This window comes from Salarias fasciatus, chromosome 10 (assembly GCF_902148845.1).
Source record: "Salarias fasciatus chromosome 10, fSalaFa1.1, whole genome shotgun sequence".
In the NCBI taxonomy this organism is placed as follows: domain Eukaryota; kingdom Metazoa; phylum Chordata; class Actinopteri; order Blenniiformes; family Blenniidae; genus Salarias; species Salarias fasciatus.
The window spans coordinates 21,522,720-21,542,051 of NC_043754.1; the positions used below are offsets into that span (position 1 = coordinate 21,522,720).

At 48.8% G+C, this 19,332-nt stretch overlaps 1 protein-coding gene across 2 annotated transcripts in view; it reads right to left on the reverse strand.

Moving 5' to 3' along the window:
- Nucleotides 1-286: 286 nt before the first annotated feature.
- ppm1e (protein phosphatase, Mg2+/Mn2+ dependent, 1E) overlaps nucleotides 287-19,332 on the reverse strand; it is a 31,864-nt gene continuing 12,818 nt past the window's right edge. For both annotated transcript variants that reach the window (XM_030100219.1, XM_030100218.1), the window contains 6 exons: nucleotides 8,386-8,507; nucleotides 6,050-6,249; nucleotides 5,769-5,957; nucleotides 5,546-5,689; nucleotides 1,360-1,453; nucleotides 287-1,222 (listed from right to left, as the gene is read on the reverse strand). In XM_030100219.1, the coding sequence (XP_029956079.1) occupies nucleotides 288-1,222; nucleotides 1,360-1,453; nucleotides 5,546-5,689; nucleotides 5,769-5,957; nucleotides 6,050-6,249; nucleotides 8,386-8,507 (1,684 nt within the window). In that variant the 3' untranslated portion in view covers nucleotide 287. The remainder of the gene's footprint in view (nucleotides 1,223-1,359; nucleotides 1,454-5,545; nucleotides 5,690-5,768; nucleotides 5,958-6,049; nucleotides 6,250-8,385; nucleotides 8,508-19,332) is intronic.

Here is a 19,332-nt window from a genome sequence, read left to right on the forward strand (position 1 = left end):
ACCTGCGCTTCCAGCTCCGTCTTCCCGCCGCTGGCGCTGGAGAGAGAGGACGCAGAGTTGCACTTTCCCTACAGCGGCATTAAGGAGCGGGGCGCTGTGTTTGGAGAGGTTTGGGCCGGGGACGGAGCGCCGCTCCTCCGACATGAGATCCAAGAATCACACAACGACTGCAGGAGCCACGACTACCGACTACCAAAGAAAAAAGGTGTTGAAGGCCAAGGCGGGCGGGCTGAGGGGCGGGGGGCGGGACGGGAGATGAGGGGGGTGGTTTGGTTTGGGCGGCCTCTTCAGAAGGCGCCGTCGTGGGGCAGTCGGGGCGCGGCGGCGGCGAAGTGGTGCCGCGCGCAGGCCAGCAGAAGGCCGGACGGCGACGGGCCCGGCGGCTCCCTGGACCGGCCCGGCCACCTCCGGACCCACCGGCGCCGGCCGTGGCCCAGCCGGTGGCTCTGCCAGGCGGCCCGGCCCAGCGGCGCGGCCGTCTGCGGCCACAGAGCGTCCGTCAGGCCGGAGGCGCCCAGCTCCTGGAGCAGGGCGCGGGGCCGGCGCCTCGGCGGGCGCGCCTCTCGGTAGCTGCGGGAGGCGGCAAAGACGTTGGGGCTAAAATCGAAGCAGGGCCGTCTGGAGGCGGGGGCCAGCGAGACGCGGCCCTCCAGCGACGGCCCCAGCAGGCTGAGGCTAGTTCTGTCCGTGAACGACTCTGCCCGGTCTTCGTAGTTGAGGTCTGCGGGGGCGGAGCACTGCTGCAGGGGCCAGCCGCCGCGGCCCTTCCCCCCGATGTCCGCAGTGCTGCCCCCCTCCCCGCCGTCACGCTCCACCCTGCCCGCCTCGTCTTCCTCCTCCTCCTCCTCCTCCTGCTCCTCCTCCTCCACCTCCGCCTCCTCCTCCTCCGCCTCTGCCGCCTCGCCCTCCATCGCGCCCGCCTCCTCCTCGTCCTCGGTGCTGGCGGGCGCGGGGCAGCGAGGGTCCCGCAGGAACACCACGATGACCGTGATGTTGTCGCTGGAGCCGGCGTCCCGGGCCGACGCCACCAGCTTGTGGGCCACCATGCTGGTGTCGCCGGCGTTCTCCTGGAGGTGGTCGCTCACCACCCGCACCGCCTCGTCGGGACTCACGGTGTCCCAGAAGCCGTCGCACGCCAGGATCAGGTAGTCCTCCGAGCCGTCCAGCGGGAAAATGTTGTGGTCTGCATCGCCGCAGATGTAGGGTTTGTACTCCGAGTCACCTGTCGGCAGGTGGAGGGGTCAGTGAAGACACACACACACACACACACAGAACAGTACACATCCACTGTGTGTGTGTGTGTGTGTGTGTGTGTGTGTGTGTGTGTGTGTGTGTGTGTGTGTGTGTGTGAGCTCTCACCGATTGCTCTGGAAACAGACAGGCTGCCGTTGACCCTCCATGTGCCGAACCAGATCACACAGCCTCCCAGAGCCTCGATCCTCTGCTTCTCGTCCTGCACACAGACACACACAGACACACAGACACACAGACACACACACACAGGGTTCCATTGAAATGTTACATGAATGATCTGAGCGGCGGGAAACTAAACGACTAAGGTTTGTTTGTAGAAGTGAAAATGAGAACCACAGGCTGCAGAACAATCCAGATGTGTTTGTCCAGACAGATGAGAGGCCGGATCAGGGGCCGCGGAGGAAAAAATATCTCTTTTGTTCATTTAGTTATTTTATAATTCCATTTGTAATATCATGATCATCATATCACTATCGCACAACAGAATGTTATTGTTCTTTTTAATTAATTGCTTTTTAATAAATTATAAGTAATACAATATGATTAAGTTTTTCTTCTCTGTCACTTAGTTTCACATCTTGTTCACCACATGTTTTCATCTTATTTAATTAACTTAATTTCAGTGCTGTCGGTTTTAATCGCATTAATTGCGATTAATTCATGGAGGGCTGTCAAAGATAAAAAAATTTTAATAACTTTATTTAAACAGGTTTTCAGTTATATAAACAAGTTAGCAAACAGACATACAAAATGGCAAAAAAAAAAACAAAAAAAAAAACATAATCCCATATACCTCTCCATAATCCTCCCCATACACCCTCCTGTGAGACCAAAAGTACACAAAGGGAAGAGAGAAAAAAAAAAGACCCACTGATATCTGGTGAAATTTCAGACTTGCAAGGCCACAATGATCTTGGAAGAGTGATAATGATGATCAATAAGGCATGGGCAGAGCATGGCATAATTTCAGAGAAGGGGTGACCAGCATCACTGTTAAAGCTGTCAGTGTCGAACTACAATCTCGGTGGACCGTTCAGACAGGTCAGCTAAGCCTGTCGCTTGGATGAAATAATCTAGTAAAAGTTTGACGTCTTCACAAACTCAATAAATGGAGACCACACTCTCACAAATTTGTCATCTGACCCATTTAATGTGTGCCTGATTTTTCTCTAGTTGGAGTAAAGACAGCACCTCCTGAATCCATCTCCTAAAGGGTGGACATTTGTCGGATTTCCAATTAATTAAGATCAGCCTGCGTGCTATAAGGCTACTGAATGCTATTGCTCTCTTTTGAGAGTTTGTAGTATGTGTTAACGTAGGTACGACTCCAAAGATGGCCGTTAATGGATTAGGATTGAGAGATGTATTGCATAGAGCTGACAGACAATGGAATACAGAGCACCAGAAATTTGTGAGGCGGGGGCAGGACCAGAACATATGACCTAGCGACACTAAGTTGGCACATCTGGGACAGATGGGCTGAATAGAAGGATATATTTTTGCTAGTCTATTGTTAGAGTAGTGAATTCTATTAAGGACCTTAAATTGTAGTAACCCATGCCTAACACATACAGAAGAGGAGTGTATGTTAGTAATGCATTGAGCCCAAACATTATCTGTAACTGCGGTACCGAGATCCCGTTCCCAAGCTTCTCGTGTTTTAGTTTGCAATGGAGGGTCGATGCTCTGTATTATTTTATAACTCCTAGAAATTAGACCCCTATTCCATGGATATAGGTTTAGCAAATTATGAGAAACATTTTTGTCCGTTGGCTTTGGGTGAGAGTGAAAAGATTTGGAAGCGAAACTGCGGACTTGGAGGTATCTGAAGAAATTAGATTTTTGGATATTGTGATCTTCTACAAGGAATTCAAAGGAATTTTCATCAAACAGATCATCAAAAAAGACCAATCCATGTCTGCGCCAGCCAGCAAAATTTGAGTCAGTTTGTGAGGGAGCAAAGAGGTGGTTATGGGATATAGGAAAAAGGCCACTCATCTGATCAAGGTTAAAGTGCTTGCAAAATTGTATCCAGATTTTGATGGAACTTCAAACAACAGGATTGGAAAAAAATCTTATTATTGGTGCACAATAAGAGAAACAAAAGAGATTGGTGATATCGATGTGTGTGATGAAAGTTCCATTGATGCCCAAGCGGGCCCATCATTGTCAGAAAATGTTGATATCCAGTATGCCAATTTGGAAATATTCGATGCCCAGTAATAGTAAAGAAAATTTGGGAGACCAAGCCCTCCTTCAGGTTTGGGTCTTTCAAGATAGGTTTTCTTCATTCGGGGTATTGAGTGGTTCCATATGAAAGTTGAAATACATTTATCTAATTTAACAAAGAAACATTTTGGGAGCCAAACAGGAACTGTCATAAAAAGATACAGGAATTTTGGTAACACTGTCATCTTGACGGCATTGATACGGCCAGCTAGTGAGATTGGAAGGCGTGACCACCTTTCTAGTTCTTTTTCTGTATGTTCTAATAAACTGTCGAAGTTTACTGCTCTGAGTGTTTTAAATGAGCTGGTTACATTCACACCGAGGTACTTAAATGACTGACGTTCAGTTTTAAATGGGAAGGAACTATAATTTGATGTTTTACTTATGTCATTAATAGGGAATAATAAACTTTTTGTTAAATTTAATTTATAGCCTGAAAAACTCCCAAATTTCTGTAATAAAACTAAAAGGTGGGGAATAGACTGAAACGGATCGGTGATAAAAAGAAGCAAATCATCCGCATAGAGCGCAACTTTAGGAATCATGTCTCCTCTCTGAATGCCCTTAATTCCCTCATCACCTCTCATCGCTATTGCAAGAGGTTCTATGGCTAAGTTAAACAAAAATGGTGACAAGCAACAGCCCTGACGTGTCCCTTTAAAAATAGGAAAATATGAAGATATTAAACCATTTGTTTTAACAGCCGAGGTTGGGTTGCTATAAAGAATTTTGATCCAATTACAAAATGTTTCACCAAATCCAAATCTCTTCATGACTGCGTGTAGGTATACCCACTCTATTCTATCAAAGGTTTTTTAAAGATTCATTTTTTTTTAAATCACGATTAATCACAGAATTAAGGTTAGCAGTTGGCTCGGAGACAAAACTCATTTTACTGTCATTGAGAAATTGTTTCATCCCTGTGCAGCACAGGTGCATTATGGGACATTGTTTTTGTACAGGTGCATTATGGGACATTTTTCCATTCCTGTGCAGTACTGGTGCATTATGGGGCATTGTTTTTGCATTATGAGGATTAGATTCTTCATTTAAAGCTTGAAAATGTTACAAATATCCTCTTGTAGCCATTTATGTGTTGGTGATTTTCTGTGTTGGTTACAAATTCACAAATTGAACAATTAATCGCGATTAAGTATGATCAGAGTTGTGATTAATTAGTTAAATTTTTTTAATCGATTGACAGCACTACTTAATTTCAAACGTTTGGCTCCAGTTCTGACACAGTAACCCATAATCTTTGAAACTTTGTTTCAGATGAATGTTCTATCTTAAATTATTTATCTGCTTTCAGATGCCTTCATTTCCATTCTTTTCTCTTCGTCTCGTCGTATTCGGACTCTTTCAGCTCCCTGTGAAGCGTTTTGAACAGAACCACCCTGAAGAAGCTCCATGAACTCAGTCCGATTTAATGGACTGAAATCCAACTGTATTTCCTCCTTCGCAGTTTTTTTAATGTATTAAAAACTGCTTCCATTCACAGATAACACACACATCTCTGCATTGACTTCAGTTCTTTCATTTCTATCAGAAAATAATTTCATCAAACTTAAATCTTTATACGTTTCAAATTACTGGTTTCATTCATCAAGGGGGAATAAAATATAAACTTGTTGTTTTATGGGGGGGTTTGTGCCAGAATTCTGTTTGGCTGCATCTTATAATTTACCGGAGTCTCGGCCTGTTGCCTGGCAACAGCTCAGCGCCAAAAATCTGTTTGGCACCAAACTCTTTGACGTTTCAACACTTCAGGTTTTTTTCTTAATTATTTATTTTTCTTAAACAAACCGACTATAGAGTGAGCAGCATTACATCACGCAGCTCTTATAGACTCCAGTTTCTTGTGTTTTCTGTTTTGATGACGATTTAGTTTTACCTGCCGTGTGTTTCGTGTGTCCACGGTTTGAGCTGTTCTAGATTTGACCTGTCACCCTGAACCTCGGGTCATGTTGCTTTTTTTCCTGCTCGTTTTAAGTTGTTTTAAGGATTTGGACTGGTGAGCGGCAGCCTCTGTGAAACGTGGCGAGCAGCCCTCCTGACCAACCTCACGGTCCGGCTTGTGCGGCTTCATCAGCTCCACCACCTGTCCTTTCCGGACCAGGATGACCTGGGAGTCTCCGAGCCAGGCCACGTGCAGCGTGCGGCCCCGCAGGAAGCACACCACGCCCGTCGTGCCACAGCGCAGGTTCTGAAACACACGCACACGCATCAGAATGTGAATGTTACACACACATTTCTGCGTCCCTCAGTGAGGATGGATGCGTTACCTCCCGTGAGGCCTTCTTCACGAAGCGCTCGTCGGTCAGCTTGAAGGCCCTGCGCAGCGCGTCCCCGGGGTCCTGGCTGAAGGACTCCTGTCGCACCAGGTTCACGTGGAGGTGATTGGCCGCGTAGATGGCCGCGTCCACCCCGCCGTGACCGTCGAACACGGCGAAGAAAGCCTGTTCCTCCTGATCCTGAGGGGCGGGGAGCAGAACGGACCGATTTATCGCTTCCGCTGGAACCCGCCGCCAGGTTCCGGTTCCGGTTCCGGTTCCGGTTCCTCTACCTGGATGTTGAAGAGTGTGTTGAAGTCGGGGATGATGACGTGCTTGTCCTCCATCTTGCGCCTCATGTTCTTGATGGCGTGGATGGACGTCTCGTAGTACGGCTGCGGGCGGCGGCGGAACGGCAGCTCCTTGAGCCAGAGGCAGCACAGGTCGAACAGTCTGTTGAACACCTGGCGGGCCAGCTTCACCGCCTCCATCTCTGTCACACACACACACACACACGCACGAGGTCAATCAGCCCCTGAAAACACACCCGGGGTCCCAGTGAACGGACAGGTGCTGGCTGGAGCGTCTCGCTGAGCGAGCGCTCGCCGTCCCTGTGAGAAATGACATCGTTTCAGAGGCCCACAGGCCAGCTCGGCTCTTCCGGAGAGGCAGACGTAGGAAACGGTTTGCTCTGAGCGGCGCTGAGGCTGAGTGGCGTCGGAGCGGGAGCGGGCTGCGTGACCCACAAAAAACTCGCTGCAGGTAAAAGCGTCCATCTCCTCTGTCGCTGCGAGGCGGGAGGAGACCGGCCGTGTCCTATTTAACTGGAATCACAGCAGCGCCGCCACTTTCCCACTGATAACAGTTTAAAAGCTGCCCCTCTCCGTCCTGCAGCTACTTTTAGTAGTTACCTGAAAGAACAGACTTGTTACCATTTCACTAAACTCCTGTTCTCTATGATTTTTTTTTTTTTTTCTTGATGTGAGCTCCGATGTCTCCGCCATCCTTATCCATTGGTTTTTGAGAAGCTGTTAAATTCTTCAGTCCCTCTGAAATGCAGCAGTAGTGTTTTATTCACGGCGGACAGGCCGTGGAAAGCGGACGCGCCGGGGTAAAAGAGGACATTTAGTCTGAGACAAACACGAGTTTACGCTTCCGAGAGCCGTCCGCTGTTTGTTCTTTGTCACAGAAGTCAGTGATCAATTCTTCATTTGGAGTCGGCACATCAAGCCGGAAGATGAGCGACTAAACTGCATCTGTGAGCCGCCTCCCCCCTCCCCCCTCCCCCCGTCCTGCTCCAAATGGAGATGCATTTGACAACACCTTGAAAACAGCTTAAGAAGAAGAAAAAAAAACCCCACCAGAGTGCAGCGAAGCGGCATCAGACCGGGCGCGATCGACTGTTACGCAACCGCAAAGTTTGCGAAGACGGTTTCAGCTTGAGTGGAAGTTCATCAGAATCAAAACACGGCGCGCTGCTCCGGCGGAGCGCGCCATGCTTTATTTAACACGTGTTTCGTGCCTGGATGAAGCTCGAGGAGGAGAGGAGAGTTTAATAAAACACAAGAACAACAAAACAGCCTCCCCGGGAGCCTCAGCGCGAGCCTCCCAGCTTTCACCTCCAGCTCCTCCGTCACCAGGAGGAGACGAGAGTGAATTTCACCGTCCGGGGCTTCGTGTTTCCTCGCGTCTTCCTTAAAACATGGCACTATTTTCAGAAGTATTAAAGATCAAGATGTTTTTATTAGAGAGCCGTCTCGAGTGTGTCGAGTCCTCGAGAAACTGAGAGGATCTTCATGTTTTTTTTTTTTTTTTCAGAGAAGCTTGGAGGAAGAGGTGTTTTTGATTAACAAATCCCACGGACGCATTAAAAGAAGCAGCGTGTGAGAGTAATTCATCTCTGAAAGTCTCCCTGAACTCACTTTTCTGTCAAGTCCCCACTTCAAAACTTTAAACACCTCTCAGAGAAACATGTTCAACACACCTACACCTTTGTCATAAATAGATTTTCAGCATAGCTCCTTCTCTGACCTCCAGACATTTCAAAACAAATATCGGAAATTTCTTATTTTTACAGTCTCTAAACTGACTTTAATGTCTAAAAAGAAGATTCAGTTACAGTTTAAAAAAAAAAAAAAAATCATTCAGGCATGATAAAGGTGCAGAAGAGTTTGCATGTTCTCCCTGGGCATGCATGGGTTTTCTACCAGAATCAAAAACATGCTTGTCTGCTCATATGTACACACTCAGCTCTGAGCGCCATTTACTAAAGGAGAGTTTTTTTGAATATAAATATCTGAGGCTGTTTGCTGTGATTTTATTTTTTCTGCAGATTTGGCTCCACCATTAAAACAATGAAAGCAGATGAAAGCCTGATGGTGCTCTGGCTGTCGATCTTTCCTGTGGTGGGTGTAGTATATCCTGGCACGCGGCTCCGGAGTCTAGTTTCTGCCCTCTAGTGGTCAAACACCACTTAATGCAGCTTTGCGGGGGAGAACTGGGACAAAGCCCTGGTGGTTACATGCCTGTGTATCTGTGTGGGATGAGAGAGACCTAATTTGTGTGAGAGAGCAGTCTCGTGGGCTCCCGGGAGTGGAGGGGGGGGATGAGGGGTGGACTCGGGACTCACGTGGTTGCGGGTCAGCTCCATCTTCCACGGCCTTAATGAGGATGTGGATGGAGAGGTCGGCCTGATGGACGCTGTCCGCCGTGGCCCGGGCCAGGGCGGCGGCCAGGGAGCAGGGGCAGTTACTGCGGAGAGGAAGACACGACACACTTATGAATGGGTCAGAGAGAGAAATCATCCAGCGGTAATCCCCAGTGGAGGTCAACAGAGTCGTCTATCCAGTTTATTTTTACTGGCGGCAGGATCTGGGTTTATTAGAAAAAGTGCTCAGGGATGGATGCTCTCCGCGAGAGCAGTGCCGAAGGGATGAAAATGTCAATATTTTCACAAAACCAAACAGTCAATGCAAAAAATGACTGCAATCTCAACATGAAGCCAATTTTAGTGATGCAAAAAAATACAGTGAAATGTCTGTAAAACCTCTCCTATCGCTGTTGAGGCATGGCTTTGAGGCTAATGCTAGTTAGCTAGCTTTCACAGCAGCATCACCAACATCTCAGCTGGGTCCCGCTATTGAGATGTGTCGCTGCTATGAACAGGTGTTTGGAAAAATTTTGTCGAGTTAGAAGTCCCGCAGCTTCATTTCAGCGGGTTTTTATTTTAGCACAAACACAGCATCTTTATTATTTCCGGAGCTGTAATGTCATCGGTGAGCACCAGAATCAAACTCCTAATTCCCAACTAGTTGTGTATTCTGATAGGATACGAGGAGCGGCTTCAGCGCAAACATCCCTGTGAGAAGAATACGTTACGTAAGCCGTTTAAACACTGCCTGGTGAACTTCTCAAACGAAGTCAGATTTGACTAAAAGCTGCAGATTTCACGGCAGCTGGAGGAAACCGGTGCCAGTTTCTCTCCCCTCGAGGAATGTTTAAAATTTTAGCACATGCACAATACATCAGCAGCTTGCATCACAACATCTGTCCAGATGTGTGTATGTAGGAGGAGGAGGAGGAGGAGGAGGAGGAGGAGGCGCTGCTCCTTCTTCTTCACCAGTTTAGCAGGAGCAGGAAGTGGAGGAGCAGCAGCAGAGGGGGTCGTTTGAAGGACTGAAGGCTCGCTGTACATGAGTCACCAAGACAACTAGGCCACCTCCAGATGCAGGTAACCATGGCAACCAGCGGCTGGATGCTCTCCGTCAATTTGAAAGTAACCCTGAACCGAGCTGACGTTAGCGTGGCGGCTCCTTAACGAGGGAAGGTCAGAGCCGGTTTCAGAGGAATGAACGTCAGATCGCCTCTTTAGATTTCTCTCTTTGTGAGATCCGACGGCAGCGGCGCCGCTCGTCACTCCTCAGAGAAGACCCGAGAGAACAGAGACGCAGGAGATCCAGCCAGAGCACTGAATCAGCTCTGATCCTTCCTATTCCGGCGATGCGGTGGACACTCTGGGGAGCCGGTGGGGGTCAAGGGTCATGCTCAGGGTGGCCGTCCTGTCTACACAATGTTTCAAAATGAAGCGCATCTCATCACGAGTGACAGCAGTGCAAATGAGGAGGACACAGCGTGGGACTGGGGAGGTCGCGGCGGTCAACAACCCGACCACACACACACACACACACACACACACACACGATTCCACTGCATTTAGACGCCACGTCTGTTGTTGCGGAGCTCGCTGCCTTCCCTCGGGGCGAAACATGCTCATCGCCGTGTTTACTTCCAACAAACTCTGATTCACTCTTCATATTTGCTCCCGCCTCTCTGCCGACACGCCGGAGAAAGTTTCGGAGGCGAAGTCGAGAAATGCGGCCGTCGCCGTGGCAACCGCAGAAACTACAAATACCTCCGCTGACGACCATCTCGCAGAAATATTTAAAGGCGTCAGAGACGTGGTTACTCATCTCCGGACGACGCGTGACGTCCTCCCTCCGCTCGGCGTTGCGTGCGGAGCGCGCCGACCTTTCTGAGGAGAGCTTTAAAGGTTTGGCGGTGCGTTCGTTAATTAGTGTAACAGTGATCTTTCCCCACAGCCCGAACCGAGAGCCTTAAACCAGACAGTAATTAATTTTTTTCCCTCCTGTTAATGTGAGAGCTGAGGCCGGCGTGCGTGGATTCCTCCTGGGAGTGTGTGTACGGCTCATTATTGTCCAGCCAGGGGAGCGGACCGACGCGAGGGCACCTTGGGACAACACGACTTTAAAAGAAACGCCATCAAGCTGTCCTGCTGAGTCTTAATCATCCATCTTTCAAGGTCAAAGGTCAGCCGGCTATGAGCTGAGGGCATGGGGACCGGGATTCCCGTGGCTGTCGGTGAGAGGGTTTAAATAACAACATTCACACGTCCACAAACGGAGCCACAGTCGACGGTGTGCTTGAATCCCGCCGAGTGTGTGAACACCCCCTGAAATCTCACATCGGTTATTACCAGAAGACAGAAAATGAGACTTTGCTGGGAGTTGATCAACCCGTGAAGTCCTCCACTCTTTCCAAATGAAGCTCCGCCGGTATGAAAAGCGGAGCGAGCTGCACTTGAGCTTCGCCGCTGCGTATAGGAGAGTCTGGGGGCGGCGGTGAGGGGCTCGCTAAGAGGGGGTGGTACCCTGGCAGAGAGGATACAGGTGGGCTGCAGATTAGTTGAATTATTTGTACCTGTCATTTTGTTCCACGAGTGCAAATAGAGATCTAAATCTGGGAGTTTTGCAGAATCAGACATGGGGAAAAAATCCTCCTGGTAAAAAGACCACTGCAGATCTCTGCGTGTGTCACAGTTCCATCTGAACATGCAGGACTTCATGCAGCTGCGTTGAGACAGAACGTTCTGAGATGGAACAAGGCGAGTGTTTTCAGTGGGACTGAGTTTTGTTTTTTGTTTTTTTTTTTGCAGAGCAGCGGCGGCGGCAGCACAGGAAACTCCCAGCGAGTGTGAGAAGGTGTCAGCCACGTGACAGACACTCACACAACGCTTCGCTTCACAGCAGCAGACACGCTGTCACCTCGCCATTCTCCCAGCTTGCATGTGTGAACAGCCCAATAGAGATGTGCGGAGCCGCCGAATATCTCTGCCCATTATCAAATACAAAGCAAAAAAAAAAATAAAAAAACAAAGCTGTGGGTTTGATTGAAAGTGATTTTCTGTAAACTGGCGTCTGAAATTGGCCGCTGGCTCCACATTTTAATGCTGCCTATAAAATCTGTCAAATTTTTCATTCCTTTAAGATAAAATTTGGCCAATTTGTTGTACTGACACTGCAAATACAAGAACATTAACCGTCTTACTGTAGGTCAACGACATTTGCTCAAGCGGTTTATGGACACGACCTGTTATTCTGTGCATGTGGCGGAAACTTCTCCATCATCAGGTCCTCGATTCTGTTCTCAAAATGGGTCAAGGGCTGGAAAAAGGAGCACAGCAGCTAATGCATACGCCCCCATACCGCCGTACAGCAGGGGAAGCTCCGGGGGGGGGGGGGGTGTCTCCTTGAAAAGGTGGCGTAGGACGTGACCGTTTTGTATCTTACAAAAAGGCCTCCATGTTTTCATCGACAGCTGAGAGGAGTGAGAGCCGCTCTGTCCGCCTGGAGCGAATCCGTCTTCATGATCACACCAGCGCTTCACCACGGCGGCGTCTTCACCCCGGGGGCAAAGTTAACATTCACGTCTCGTCCTTTCCACAAACACTCGCCCCACTTTTCTGTTTTTTTGTCTGTTCCAGACGCAGGCCCACAGCCGCCGTCTGCACCAGAACTTCAACACTCCATCATCTGCTGAAAGCGAGCAGCCCCGACTGGGGAGGAGGAGTCTTCCTGACCTTCATCATCAGCATCTTCACCTCATTCACAGAAAACATTTCCCCTCTTTCCTCCCCCCTCCCTCCCTCCCCGCCCGCCCGCCGCCGAGCTGGGGAGCTCTCATTGGCCGCGGGTCACGCAGGGAGACGGCGCCACGCGCCAATGGCGGCTCCCCGCGGCTCGTGCATCACGGTGAGGTCATGTGGAGCGGAGGAGGATTAAAAGGAGAGCTTAATCCGCGTTCACACCATCACACTGCAGCGGCACGACGCACGGCCGGCGCCGGCGAGGCTGACGGCGCTCTGCTGCGCTCGCTCTCATCCCTGAGCCGCATTCTAATGGCCATGTTATGAAAGCTGCAAGCACACACACACACACACACACACACACACACACACACACACACACACACACACACACACACACACACACACACACACACACAGGTCAGACGATCCAGTACAACCTGAGCACAAGGTCGTTTCTTTGTCCTGTCTCACACAGGTGTTGATGGCATTGTATTCATCTCCTGCGAGCGACACACACGTCTGTGTGTGTGGATGCAAACACTGACTGACTGCACAGCTCTCTTCTGATTCAGCCCCAGTTACTTTAAAAGAAAAGCAGAGGCTGTTGAGACAGAGAACCAAAGAAGACAAAGGCCGGAGTGAAGCAAACACACGAAACGAGAGAAAAGTTCAGTCTGCAAACCGGAATCTTCCTGATTCTTATTCTTTATTATTGTTTCGTGCCGCAGGATCATTGACATGAATAATTTTTTGTCCTCCCTGCTGATCTGTACATTAAAAAAACGGTTTAACTTCATGGTGGGAAACTGAAGTTTCGCCAGCAGGAAACTCAATCTGAAGGGGGATCAGATTTTAACCGACTCTCTTCTGGTTTATTCATGGCCTGAGAGGCGCCGGGGGAGCGATTAAACTCACACACACACACATTTAGCAACAATCTCACTGTTTGGAACGACAGTGGGAAGAAATCCAGGAGTTCAAAAGACTGACTTTCCAGGATGGATGAATAAAACATAATTATTCTATCAAAAAACAAGGCTTATCAGCTTGTCTCACTGATCTTACTCTTTAAACAGCAACATGTCAAGAAAAGTACATATTTTAATTCAAATGTTTCCTGAAACATGGCGTTAAGATGTTGAAATGTTTGTTACTGTAAAGCTGTGGTTGATTATTTACATTGTTAAAGCACGTCAGTAGTATCATAGTGTAAGACGGGTGTTTTAAATGCAGTGGGTTTATCTGACACCGGTCTTTCTACTGATTTTTTCCTTAAATTTTTACAATTTGGTGGATTGGCGGCCAGATTGGAGCCTCTTGGGTTCCGGTTTTGACCCACGGGCCTTATGTTTGACGCGCCTGGGCCAGGAAGTCAATAAAACGTCACTTCTTTGGAAGAAGGAAGCAGTGCGTCATGATATTCAGTCAGCTCTATTTATGTGTTTGCTAATGAGGCAGATGGCGGGGTGCGCAGCTCTGAGTGGTGGTGATGGGGCTCCAGCAGCTGATCCAGAATATCCCGTCATGGTGGAACACAGGGGGAGCGTGGAGCCCCCACCGGGGAGAGGCCGGTACGACGGCCTTGAAAGAGCCCTGAGCTGCCGGTGGCGGCCGGGGCCGAGCCCAGGACCGCGGCCCGGCCCGCCGGTGAAGCGGCGCAGCTTGATGTGGCGGCATGTTGGAGTCAGAGACGATTACCGGCCTCTCTCTCTCTCCGTGGCCGCTTTTGTTCTCGGCTGCGGTCTGTGTTTAGGAGCTCCGACAGGCTGCTGGCGCTGATATCGCCGCAGAGCGCTCTGGGTGGATGTGAGAGCAGATGACTCATGTGTGCAGCCATGTTTTTGTTGGGCTTTTTTTTCTTCCTCTCTCTCTCTCTCTCTCTCTTTCTCTCCATCGCTTTCTCTTCTCTACAGAATTAGCCCCGCAGTGGAGCAACAAGGTTGTTTCCATGGCAACGCAGTAGCGAGTGACTGACAGTGGATGGTGTCAGTCGTCCAGAAGCGGCTCCCGCCGCGTTATTCTAAATACTGAAGCTTCTCCGTGCCAAGTGGAGGTGAGAGAGGAGACCCGCAGCCACCCGCCGGGCTCTGCTGGGTACGCACCCGACCGGGCAGCGCGCCCTCCGAGACGGCGCCATCAGCCATAACATTAAGACCACCCTCAACACTACAGGTGTCGGTGAAATGCAGCTCCTGCAGACAAACACGCGCCGCTGATGACTTCCACCTTCAACCGATGGGAGAAGGTGGCGATGCTTCACGCAAAGTTTCATGTTACGGCTCAATCTGAGGAAAAGAATCCTCCAGCTACTAGCCGCCACACTGCCGTGTTGCTGTTGTCCATATTTGCGAGGGACAGGCTGAACGGCCGCGTCCCCGACATCCTCTGTTATGTGAACACAGTATTCTCAAGAGGGCAGGACGGGATTACATAACACAAAGTGTGCCAGGGAGCCTTGAATCGTGGCATTTTACTGCTGCCTCTCCCTTAAGATGGCTTTCAAATGACTTTGATGAATTAATTTGTCTCCTCTGTCCGCACACACACACCATGTGGCGCTCCAGTCTGTTCCTGGGCTCTCCGGCGTTTGATGGCGAGTAGCAGGGAGCCACTGATGCTACATCTGAACACCCAGAGATCCAAAAACAACCCCGGAGGACGTTGTCTCTTCTCACACCTTTAACTCTCCTCTCGGGGTTTTCGTGTATAAAAATATAAAAACACAGACACCATTGTTTTCCTCTTGTTCTCACCTGGTAAATCTGCATTTAGGAAAATATTGATCAGTACATTTTGACTTTAGTTTGAAAAAAAAAAACAAAATGGGACAAAATATTCAACTTAACTGCATCACAGTGTTACAGATTCTTAAAATGAACACATCCAAACCAGAATAAATCCCACCGACATGAAATATGACACCAGATCGATGCACACATGCAGTTTCACTCACATCAATAACATGACTGATGAGTTTAGAGTGTTTCTCTGGGTGAGTGACGGGTATCTTTATACTGACGGATCGGTGCAGGTTTTAATCCTGAATGAGCCAAATCTGTGGTGCAAAACAGAGCAGCTATATAAACTACTGATGTGACTACTGACACAAACACGAAAAAAATGATTTATTTATTATATTTCTTAATATTTGAGTTTATCTGATTTGAATGTTTTCATTAACGCTGTAGAAAGTGCTCTAAACTTACTGTGATCTATTTAAACCACAAAATGAGCTGCATTAACCAATATTCTGAATTACAGCTCATGCTTCTACAAGTTACTGATCTACTAATTCTGCTGAAGCACAGCTGATCCACAGGGGGACATTTAAGAAAGGACAGTGTTTCAGATATTCTGTTTGACTGTTTTCATCTAAATATTAAGCTCACTGTAAGTGAGCGGGTTACATCAAGATCAGGGGGAGCAGCCCGATATTCACCGCTGCGAGTGACATATATATATATATATATCTAAAACATGACTTTATGTGTTGTTTTTGCTTTCAGATTTCAGCTGAAAGTGCTTTCTTGAGACATTTTCCAGAAAATTCACTTCATGCTTTGCAAATCTGAAGGTTTATTTGACTGTGTGGAAACAGACTTCAGTGTAAGTGGCAGCAGGAGCGTGTGTGTGAGAGGGATCTGCAGTCTGTGTGTGTGTGTGTGTGTGTGTGTGTGTGTGTGTGTGCTGATTGAAAATGTTCACCGATGTGTCACTGGACATAAAAATAACTGACAGCTGAGCGGAAGCATCGATCGAGAGGAACCTGGAGCCGGGACGGTTCTCCTGCTGCACCTCTGTGCTTCTCTCCAGATGTGTGGCTGGACTCGCCGGCGGCTCGCGGCCGGCAGATGTGGACAAGAGAGCCTGGCGGCGGAGCTTCGGCCTGTCAGCAGCTCCCTGCTCTAACCTGAGCCCACCTCCGTGTGCTCTCTGATGTAACGGCCGGGACGTGATGGAGGGACGTGGCTGCGGACGTCACTGCTGCTGCAGAGCCACGTTCCACTTACCATGAAGTGCACAATGTCGGCTGCACGGAGGCGTGTCTAATCTGTCATAAAATTAGAAAAACCTCCAGAGCCGCAGAGGAGCTCCAGTAACGGCCTCCTCTACGTCTGGGACCGCCGCGCAGGACGCGACGGCCGGCGCAGGCTCATTTATGTGCCGTTTATTTGAAATGGTTGTGAGTCTGGCTGACGCGCTCGGCTCCCGGGTCGGCCTGCAGCCTCTGCTCGGCCTCCGCAGGAAGGCTGGGGAACGTACATGTGATTCCCGGCGAGGGTTTGGAGCAGGCCCGGCGCCGCTCCGCACACAGCCCGGAGGCAGGGTTACGTAATCCACCAGCTGGATCATTGGTGGACGGGAGCGAGCCTATAGAGGAAGCACATCGTGCCCTGACCTGAACCGTCTCTGGAAGCTGCTTCTACTCTACTGGTTTTTCATAAACAGCAGAGAAAAGAGAAAAGCCAGGGACCAGACGTTGGCGTGAATTCATTCCCAGCAGCTAAAGAAAGCCCTCCTTTAACGCAGCGCGCGCAGCACTGCTTTTAAATGGTCCACAACGAGACGGCTGAATCATTTACAGAGCCATCTCAGCCTGGAAACGCCAAGAGAGCCGTTAAGAACGCGCTGAATGAGGTTTATGGCAGCGTTTTACCGAACCTGAATGTAGCCGATCCTCGTGAAGGTGAACCGGCCGGATCAGATCAGAGTCCACCGAAGATGGCCAGGCTGCTGCATTTGGTTAATTTGCCCTCTTAGTTTGTGGCCGACGGACGCGAGCGAGTCACATGCAAACGGGAGTATTCAAACCAGGCGTCTCTCGTGCACTGAGGCCCGTTCACACGTTCAGTCTGGATTTGATGCCGTTTTCCTGTAAGTTGAGCACAGCAGCACCTCATAGTGACTCTCAGTAAGAAGGATCCATCCAACAAGAGCCTGAAGAAACACTGTTTCTGTTCATATGACATGATTTGTTGTTTCATTCCAGTGCTTTTAACAGTAGAATCCTTCAGCTTTTCATAACGAAGGTTCAACTTTAAGATGTTTTAACAGAACACGAAACTTAAAACTCTGGAGCTGCTCCTGCAGCAGGTGATCGGATGAAAAATTAAAAACCCGTGCGGCGCCATATTTTGTTCTGCAGAAGCCGCATGTGGCCTCGTCTCTTCAGGCGACCCCTTTAACGTAATTACATGTTGCCAGGCCCCCGGGTGCAAAGCGGTTTAAAAACAGCTCGCAAATATGTATTTTCCTCACCTTCTGCAGCGGAGCCGGCGTTTCTGAACGAGCCGGACATGGCGGGGGCTGAGGGCCGTTTTGTTGTAGGATATTTCCAGCGGCTGGTTTGGAGCTTTAGGCGACTTTTATCAGAAACCAGAGCAGAAATTTAAAAGATTTGATTTTAACAGTGAGGAAAAAAAAAAAATTCTTTGCTTCATATTAGAAAGAACACAACAGATTTCAACATTTTCTCTCCAACAGAGACGGTTAACACTCATGACCATCCACACGAGTCAAAGACGTTTTCTTACCCAGCTGTCAGAAGTGAAACGTGTTGAGCTAAAAAACTTGATCTGATCTCATTTATCTCTTTAACCGATTATTGAAATGCTGAAAGGAAGAAACAAAAGTCGTTTTAATCATCTCCTTTAACACTACTAATAAAACCGTAACCCTGACAAACTGGAATAATTGGTTTTATGACCAGAAAAGTGATTTATAACAGCAGACGAGCCACAAACCCTTCAAGCACAAACTTTGTTGTTTTGTAGCTGAAGATGACTGCAGGTCATCACAACACCGCGGCGTCTTCGGGGAGTCGTTTCCTTCCCGGGTATATATTCAAAATTTATCTCCGCTGCGTCGTGGTTCCAGCTGCTTCAGCAGCAGGCTGCATCAAACAACGGCTATTTTTTTATTTTAACGAAGTGGAGCAGAGCTGCCGCCTCTCACACACTGAGTGTTAAAAGGATATTAGGTGATTGTGTTGCACTTTATTCTATAATCACACTAATGATCATTACAGTTCCAAAGTAATTAACAGAGTTGCGAAGCGGGGAAGTGCTTTGCATCTAAATTAAAAATAATAATCTCACACTGTGCTCATCGCTGTATTTTATCTGATATCTCTTCATACAAGTTGTCTGAGGCATCCCTTTGTGCACCAGTGAATGAGAATTTATGAGGAAAAATGAAAGATTTCCTTTATTTGTACACTGGTGGAGAGGGCCAGCTTCTCCAGATCCAGGGAAAAAAAAAAAAACCGCGGCGGCGACCTTTTAGTCTGTTCATGACACTGAAGCATTTCTGAGCAATTAACAGTAGATGTTAGCGCTCCGCGGAGAGCCGGTCCTCCAGTCTCTGGTCGGCTCCCCTGACATTTTCCGTCGCGTAATGAGGACAAACCTTCAAATCGAACCGGCGGTTCGGCTAAATATCAGTGAGGAGCACGCCGGCGTGTTTCTCACTCCGGCGACGTGAAGGAGAGCTGGCGCGTGAACACCTGAGGCCCACCACAGACCATAAAGCCGAGCAGCGCCTCCGGACTCTGCAAATGTTTTCAAACCAAATAAATCCATTTCACGGCGGCAGAACGAGCCGTTTCATGCAGGTCCATCATGATTTTCATACCGACTCACAACTGTTGCATCAGAGATTTGTTTTTCTAATTACTCCCACTGCAAACAAATGTTTCCACACAACATGTTTGTGACTAATGTTCTTTTCCTATCAAGTCGAGGCGAAACGCCGCTTCTCTCTCCAGATCCCAGCTAAATGAAGCTTTTCTCTGCGTCGCAGCAATAAAAATGCTCTCAGATATATTTTTCAAGGTCAGACAGGCAGGGATGCTGGACGGATAGCGTGAGCCGGACTGCTTTGCATTCAGTTCATCTGCCACAGACATATGACTCATCATTTGAATTATGGGCACCTTGTGCGAACAAAGACGCCTGGCACTTTAAAGCAGCAGCAGCAGCAGCAGCAGCGGCAGCGGCTTCTGCAAAAAAGTGTCCGTAACGCTGCGAGAGGAAAAAGGAGGACACTGCACAGTTTTGAAGGTCAAAGCACTTCCAAAAATGGGGCCTCTCCAGAGCTGGAATTAATTAAGGCGCCCGTTTTAGAGCCGTGCGCTCGAGCTGGAAAGACTCTCCATTCCTGCGCCGCGGAGCTTCGAACCGTCAACCTGAG